The 8429-nt window shown below is 42.1% G+C and overlaps 1 protein-coding gene across 1 annotated transcript; it reads right to left on the bottom strand.

Annotated features, from left to right (window-relative positions):
• Positions 1-3291: 3291 nt before the first annotated feature.
• LOC104948628 (poly(A) polymerase gamma-like) lies at positions 3292-7184 on the bottom strand. The gene is made up of 10 exons (XM_010774829.1): positions 7070-7184; positions 6825-6946; positions 6576-6733; positions 6179-6426; positions 5078-5289; positions 4914-4991; positions 4771-4824; positions 4530-4633; positions 4328-4428; positions 3292-3523 (listed from the first exon to the last, which is right to left on the bottom strand). The coding sequence occupies exons 1-10, from the start codon at positions 7161-7163 to the stop codon at positions 3348-3350; spliced, it is 1347 nt and encodes a 448-aa protein (XP_010773131.1). The 5' UTR covers positions 7164-7184; the 3' UTR covers positions 3292-3347.
• Positions 7185-8429: the final 1245 nt, after the last annotated feature.

The following is an 8429-nucleotide window of genomic DNA, read 5'->3' as shown; positions in this document are numbered from 1 at the left end:
TGTTGGTGAACACGAATCAATAGATTAATTTTGTGACTAACACGAAATGCCGTGAGACTGTTGTATTGTAAATAGTTCAACATTAAGAATTGAGACCATATTTAATTATGTTGTTTTTGTCTCACATTACTGTATTCAGCGACTTCTAGCAGTCTATTAAAAAATGTTGACAATATTTTTTTTTTACGTATATGCATACATGCCAACAGGGGCGGACTGGGACTACAAGTCAGCCCGGGACTCTCGACTGGCCCACTTCGGTACCGCGGCAAGTAAATACCGCTAGTAAATTGGCGGGGGGGGCGGGATGACTTACCGCAGAGGTAGACATTAACCTCTAAAGCCCTGACCCCATGATCCCACCGGAAGCGTCTGCGCCGCGCTGGAACCTCCTCCTGCGTCATAGGTCATATAACCCACCAGACGCGTTTCAAAACGTTGCGGAAGCGGAGCGTCGTGTGTGCAGCCTCGCAGTTGTTGTTGATTTTGGAATATTTCGTGGACATTTGTACTACTTAGGCTACGTAGTTAAATGGTTTATGTTTGTGTCTGTTTAAATCGTGTTTATTGTTGTTATTTCCTATTTTGTTGTGTTGTAGACTACAGACACAGTTAATAATAATTGTAATAGTCCAGTTATAAACGACATGAATCAAAGATGTGTTGCTGTATTTTAGTGGTAAACAAATGCATTCATCATCATAATTATTCTATATATATAATTTACAGTGCCTGTAAACCGGAGGAGAACGCTGGCCTTTATTCTCCTACTTGAAAGACTACGGAGTGATAGGGTCTGCAAAATTTGTTTACTTTGGGGATTGACTGGATGCTCTGACCGGTCCACTTCCTGCCCGGCGCTATGCAACGCCTCACGTCGCGTCGAAAATAGACCAGCCACCTATTTTTAGCGGAGCCCAGTTCCGAGACGCTTTTGGGACGCTTCTGGGATGCTTCTAGCCGTAACGTGGCGCGTCTGGTGGAATAGCACCCATTGATTAGAGTGGCCGCGATCGCTGTGAATGCCGCGGCGCAGCCGTAACGTGCCGCAGACGGACCCGATGGAATCTAGGGGTTAGGCCTACCTTTGATGATCAAATCACTTAAACACAAAGTCCATCCTCCTGTCCTTTTGGATGAAGCACTTGATGGCGGGGTCATGCAGCTGATCCTTTGCCACTCCAATTTATCATTGTAACTCAATCTNACGCTGTAACAGGATCTAGTGATATCCAAGCAACAGAGCTTCATTTAGCATGAAATAATTATTGCACTGCATATATATATATATTAATATATATACACAGTGCAATAAGCTTCTTAGTGCAATAAGAAGCTACAGGGACGTTAATCTAACGTCGGTTATATTAACGTTATGTAATACAACATTTACGGTACAAGATTTAATCATACAGCCCATGTAGTATAATATTTTACAAATGATGAATTACAGCAAACATGTGCAATATATCCATTATTACAGCTCCGTGGGATGGCAGTGAGACGATATGGGTCCGTTGTTATTGTGCATCCATGGGTAAAGATCAGGTAAAGATAAACGCATGTAGTGCTGAACCTGCTGAACACGTAACATGAACGTGCCGGGCGGCGCAGTCCCGTGGGTTGGATGCGCGTTCATAATGCAGAGGGATATAACTATCAGAATAACGTTATTAGCAAATTTTTACAACTTGAGGAACGAATGTTTTTAATAAGGACTATAGGCCTACAAACGTTCATACTGGGTAGTTTATTTAGTTTAAAAAAAATTATCCAACGAGTTACAGACCACTCTTTCCCAATGTAAGTCAATGGGAAAAAGTNTAATTACTAGCTAGCTGCTAACTGCCGCCTCGTTAATATCAAATCCATCACACGTAACAGCACCACACGTTCATGCCAGCATGGTAATGGATTGTTTTTATGATGGATTTGATATTAACGAGGCGGCAGTTAGCAGCTAGCTAGTAATTATGCTAATGTGCACATCAATCGTTATGTACTTATATTACGCTGTAACAGGATCTAGTGATATCCAAGCAACAGAGCTTCATTTAGCATGNGGATAGGCGAGGTTGAAACAAACAAGCGAGTGCTGGACACTTTAGACGGTCACAAGAAAGTGTTTGAATATCAGTTTTATTTACGTAGGCCTACCTCACTGGTAGGCCTACGTAAATAAAACTGATATTCAAACACTTTCTTGTGACCGTCTAAAGTGTCCAGCACTCGCTTGTTTGTTTCAACCTCGCCTATCCCGACATCCAAGAGCTCGAACACACCAGGAAAAGTAGGCAGAAAAACGTGTCAACCTTTTAATCCAAGACATACAATTGGCGTTTGACACTTAAACTACACTGAAAATAATGATTAGCGTGGCATCATCGACATGGTTCTGTGCTAATCCTTTAGAGAACTAACCAATAACCGAAAAGCTTCAGAACCAATTTCACCACTTCAAGGAAATTGTTCCAGTTGTTGTAAGGGAGGTTTTTTTACGGACACCTGAGGAGCACTCGGCGTCTACGATCACCCACACACTGCAAATCCAATACCAACCTGGAGTCCTCTTTGGGCGGTCGTGGTGCTTCCAAAGAGTCCTAGTTGTGATATCCGTCATATCCAAGCAAACCCTCAATAAAGCCTCCCCCGCAACTGTATCCAAACCTATACACTGTTTACAAAAAAATATCCAGGGGCTGGGAGAGATCTTTTTTGGACAAGCAATAGAGAAAAACAAAACACAATTTTTTTAGAACTTTTTTTTTTTTTAGACATTTTTAGATAAAACTACAATAGAATGGTCAAAAGACTTAACGGGGATCTTTTGCTTTTTTTTAAGACAAAAAAAGTTATGTACATCAACATTTACTGTACAGGTTTCTGTTCAGGAGAAAAGAAAAGGAAAATAAATCAGCATACACTAGAAGTGTGTGTAGCAAGCGTTCGATAAAGGTTCTGGGCTGTTTTAAAACGCAAAAGAAAGAAAATGAAAAGAAGAACAGCTACATTTTCATCTGTTCTGTGTACTTTTTTTAAACACAGAGGGGAGAAGACTAGTAAAAAAAACGGTCGCTTAAGGTCTTCGATAGTGTTGTGTTTGAATGCCCTCCGGCTGTGAGCGTGATAGAGGGCGCTCACAACATCTGGTTTGACCAAAATCACCTATCCTGGCAAATCTGTAACCTCTGAAGAGTGGAGGTGAGCTGTCCGTTCTGCTGCTTCACACATGAGATGTGACCTGAACACACTCCCGGCCCCCGTGTGAAGTCATCTTCTCGCTGTTTTGACTTAACGTTAAAGCCCCGACTCTTTATGTATATGAATCCAGTCTATGGTTGTTGTGTTCAAGCTATGTGGATTCTGGCCTTTTCTGTTTCTTTCAGCCTCTTGGCCTGCTCCTCCAGCGTGGGGGAGTGGGCTCTCTTGGCGGTTGCTCCGTTCAGGGGGTCGGCCCCTCGGCTCACTAATGTTGGGATGGAGCTGCCGACGGGGGTCACCGCCTGTTTGGCTGCCACGTGTTCTACAGAGGGAAAGAGATGGACTGTTAATTTGGAGCCTTCAGTCTTCAGACAAAACATATACGTTTACCATGGTAACATGTCTTTAATAATGAAATTACAGTAAGGGTGTCACCGGCCAATATTTGACATTGTCTGGTCAATGCTTGCCTATCAGAGACAGATTGTCAATTTATTTATTTTTTTCCCTCCTTGATCCCTGTTTAGCTTTATTCGTCTATAGAAAGAATTTAAATAGTGAAAAACGGGATTGGCATCAAAATCCACTTCCTAGCTAGGTTTGATTAACTGTACTGATCCTAATTTTTGAAAAAACGTTTGTCACAGCAACACGTAAACAAGGCATTGTGCATAAATGTAAAAGTTGTGTGATTAATTGGAGATGTATGCCTTTGTGATAATTGAGTCCTATAATCGAATATCTCCAACAGTTTTGTATGCACAATGATGAAACCCCCTCCACACTGTTTTATGTTTCGCCCCACCTTTTTTCCTGATAATGCTACATTGTGAACAATGCTAGCTAATGTCGCTGTTGGGAGACGGTGGGTAGCAAAGTCTTGTTTGACAAAAAATAATTAATAGAATTTCCAATTATGTTCCATTTCGTAAAAAAAGACTGTTGGGTGAAGGACAATTATAATTTTGAACATTTGTATTCAATCAGCACAAAGAACATCTGACTGAAAGTGGTATTAACTTTACAACCACATGCTATATGGACGATTCAAACAATGATTTTGTATGATTCCCTGAAGAAAGTGAACAGAACCGATAATTGACTGTAAGGGCAGTTATACACTCACTTGAGCCAATGACAGGAATGGACATGCCCTTCTCCTCGCCGGCAGGGGGAGCGTCAGTGGTGAGGGTGCCCTCGAACACTGGGGGCTTGGGAGGTGTGATGCTACAATACAATGACACACAAGGAAAGAATATAAGTGTTAAAACCATAGAAAGTCAGACTTGATTGCTGTGATTATGTTGGAAAAGAATGTGAACCCTCACTTGTGGCGGTTGAGAGCCAGTTTGATGGAATTCTTCACGACGCGACAACTGTTGCTCGCTGGGAGAGGCGACGAGGCGTCTGGCAGCTCCATGCTGGGAAGTCTCTGAGGGAGGAAATAACGTTATTAGAATTTAAAAGGAACATTTATTTTAAAAGTATTTAATATATGCTTTAACAGAACACATGTCAAGATAGAGAAATAATTATCTAACGTTAAGCAAATATAAAAAGAGCCGCTACCTGTGTTCTTGAGGTATCAATGGTTGGAATGGGCTTAGCCTTTGATCCAGTTTGCTAAAGGTGAAGAGAGACAACATTTGAAAGTGTTCATTTTCTTAGCCATTACACATGCAATAGAAGCAGGCACAGTAAATGACACCTACAGCATTGGGTCCTTCTCCGTGTGAGTCAGAGGACGGTGGAAATGGCTCTTTAAATGCAGAGTCATCATTGGGCACCACCTTCAAAAGAAAATGTCACAATTTTAATCTGGCAAAAAGTTTAAATCCAGCAACAAATATATTCCACACACACACGCGCTCCTTACCTCTGCTTCTTTGGGCCTCTTGGCCAGGTCCTCTTGTGTCGGGGAGTGGGGTCTCTTGGTAGCAGCAGCGGCTCCGTTGGGGGAGTCCTCCAGGCCGTTGTTGGGCTCCTCTCGGGGGCTGCTGGTGGCGTCGGGCAGCACGTCCTCCATCAGCGCCGCAGAGGCGGAGCTGCTGGGAGGGGGAGAGGCAGGCTTTGCTTTAACCGCAGGCTCTGCAGAAAAGAAGAAGACGGAGAAATTAGATCAGGATGATATGTTCGCGTTTTTGACATCCATTTAGGATGCTTTGAACATACCTGTGCTTATTTAAGATTGTTCACACATTTGAAAGACAGTGTTTCCCATACATTGATTTATTTGTGGCAGGCCGCCACAATTAAATATCGTCCGCCACAAATGGATCTCATAAAAAAACTTAAAAAAAACTATTATTATTATCTTTTTTTTTTTTTTTGGTGATCTAATGGATCGTGAGGTGGGCTGATGATCGGAAGGTTGCGAGTTCAAATCCTGCCTGGAACACCACTACTAGTGTGCCCTTGAGCAAGGCACTTAGCCCTTGGTTACTCCAAGGAGAATGTCCCTGTAATTGGTCATTGTAAATTGCTTTGGAATAAGGCGTCTGCTAAATGCCTAAATTGTAAATTATATTTTTGGGAGAATAAACCCCACAGATCCTCAACTCCGGTGTGTTTCACTCATTAACAATAAAACACAGAGCAACAAGAACGTTGTTCAGTATATTTTATACTGGCTGGGTAATGGGAATGTCAATTATGCCTTAGGACTCTCACTAATTAAGGGATGGGGAATATCATTAATAAATTATTAAATAAATAATAAAAAGATCACAAAAAAGCCCAAACGCCTACTCAGTCATTTCGAGATTTTTTTAAACTGCGTGAATAATTATTACATTTGAATAAAAAATAAATACATTTCCAAAGACAAATTACTTCAAACATCAAAAGGAGTTAAAATAAACAGAATATTTAGAGAATAGTGAAATAAGTACATTATATATTATTGTTTAAAAGCAGTATAGCCCAGCCCTGGTTATAGTGAGTATCTGTGCAATGTCAATGGGGAAGAAGTACTCACTTGAGCCAATGACAGGAATGGACATCCCTTGGTCTGTAGCAACAGTTGCCGCAACAGTTGCCGCTGCGGTTGGCGTTGCGCTTGCAGTTGCGCTTGCAGTTGCGCTTGCAGTTGCGCTTGCAGTTGCCGTTGGAGCTGCTGCTGCGGTTGCCACTGGCGCTGCAGGTGTTACTGGTGATGCTGTCGCTGAGGTCGCTGCACTGGGAGCTGGAGAGCCCTCCACGAAAAGCTGCTTTGGGGGGCTTACGCTGCAAAATCAACAAGACAGAAAACATTTGATCAGCATCATATTGTGTCTTTCAGCCTGTAAAAAGCATTGATTGCAATTGAAAAGACTGAATGGCATGAGATAAAACATAACAATAAACTGCGCTAGAAGTGAAGAGCTGCGTCATACCCGTCATCTGTGTCAGACGCAGGCTTGGCGGGCTTGCTGCTGGGGGAGGTGAAGGGGGTCCCCGAGTCCGTGTCTCTGGAGCTGTCCAGGTGGCTGCTGTCCAGAGAGAGGCGCTTAGAGCTGCCCCCGTTAGAGCTGCGGTTCAACTCCGCTATGCTCTGCAGAGGAAAATAATAATACAGTCAATGATGATGATAGTTAAAATTATGATTATGGGTTTGTCTCAACATGCACAGGAAGATAAATCACCCTCTTCTTCTTCTGCACCAGTTCTGGGGGAAGGTACTGATGGAGCTGTTTCTTCTTCACGTGTGTCGCTTCGATCTTCATCCCATCCTTCAGCATGTTGATGTTGTTGGCCTGTCTGTACACTGCAGAGAACAACATGTTGTGGTATGGGTTATTATTTACGGGCATGAAACTATACATACGTTTGACTTTTAATTCAAGCCATTTCTGGCAATTTCTTGGTGTTGTGATACTACAGGACCTACCGGTGTCTGTGAAGGACTGGATGTCGTACGTCAGGTCAATGTTCACACTCTCCGCATTCTCCACTTTCTTGAAGATGATCCCGATGAACCACATGGACACAAAGTCGTTCCTGTTACAGAAACACACAAGCAGTTAGTCAAAACCTATTTTGTTGCATCAGTGCTCCCGTCCATGTATATGCAAGCATTATAAAATGATATTGATGTACATCCAAAGATACATTTTTACAGATAAAAAGAAACAGCTCATGTAAAATAATGTATTTTTACTAGGGCTGTCAGTCGATTAAAATAGTTAATCGCGATTAATTGCACATTTTTTATCTGTTCTTTAGAGGGATATTTTTCAAGTTTTTAATACTCTTATCAACATATGAGTGGACAAATATGCTTTATGCAAATGTTTGTTTATTATCATTTGATCAATCAGGGTATATGCAGGAATCCTGAAGTCAAATTTAATACCTTTTTTAAGACCCTTTCCATACGTTTTAAGACCTCATCGCCACTTCGAGTTCTAACCGGTTACATTGGCAACACACTTTACCTCATATTTACTATATTGATTGTAAGATAGCACAACTAAACAGAGTGCAGACAGACTACTGAAGCCTCCTTTCCACATGAACTTCAACCTCTCTGTGAAGGTCAGGTTTAATGCAGTATGCTGCTTTTTTGCTTCTGTAGACTCTGTGCTCTTTCATTCCAGTAAAACTCCTCAGAAACCATTAGAAACAAGTATTTGACCAATAAACAAAACAATTGACAAAACTTTGAACTATGAAATATATTANATTCCGATTAAATCCTCCGTAAAGTTTTGTCACGTGCGTTTGCTGATGCATCTCCTGTAAGGGAGGATTAAGACGGGTGCGAGGGTTTTCCCTCCCTGACCTTTCCTGTCGAATTCGATTTACGTGTCGTCAGAGTAGAGTGGTCCTTCTTTCCGCTCCCTCGTGTCAGCGCGGATGGAACGTCTGGTATCTAGCTTCACATGTGCATATAGACCCTGACAGAGACTTTCAACCGTGTATTAAGTTATTAGTAAGCGAACAGTTGGTTAGATATTCAGGAAGTTTTCATAGAGCCGCTAAGCCTCACTTTTATATATAAACCCGAAAAAAACGAAGACGTATTAACAGTCACATTCAGAATCTACATCACATCGCGCTGACTATGAGGTGAGGAGCACACTGATGCCTGTTCGTAGTTCGTCCTTGAATCCCGACGTGAGCATCTGGGCTGGACCGAAGCGCTGGTCGGTCGCGCGGGGTCGATTGTTACCCCACTGTGCGGCCGGTTAGTGTTTCGCACAACTGCTCATATCTGTTTCATAGTGCACGTATCATCGTAAAGTTAG

This window comes from Notothenia coriiceps, unplaced genomic scaffold, assembly GCF_000735185.1.
Source record: "Notothenia coriiceps isolate Sejong01 unplaced genomic scaffold, NC01 NC01_scaffold00014738, whole genome shotgun sequence".
NCBI lineage: Eukaryota > Metazoa > Chordata > Actinopteri > Perciformes > Nototheniidae > Notothenia > Notothenia coriiceps.
Note: the sequence above shows the minus strand (reverse complement) of the source record. Positions and strands in the feature narration are given on the sequence as shown.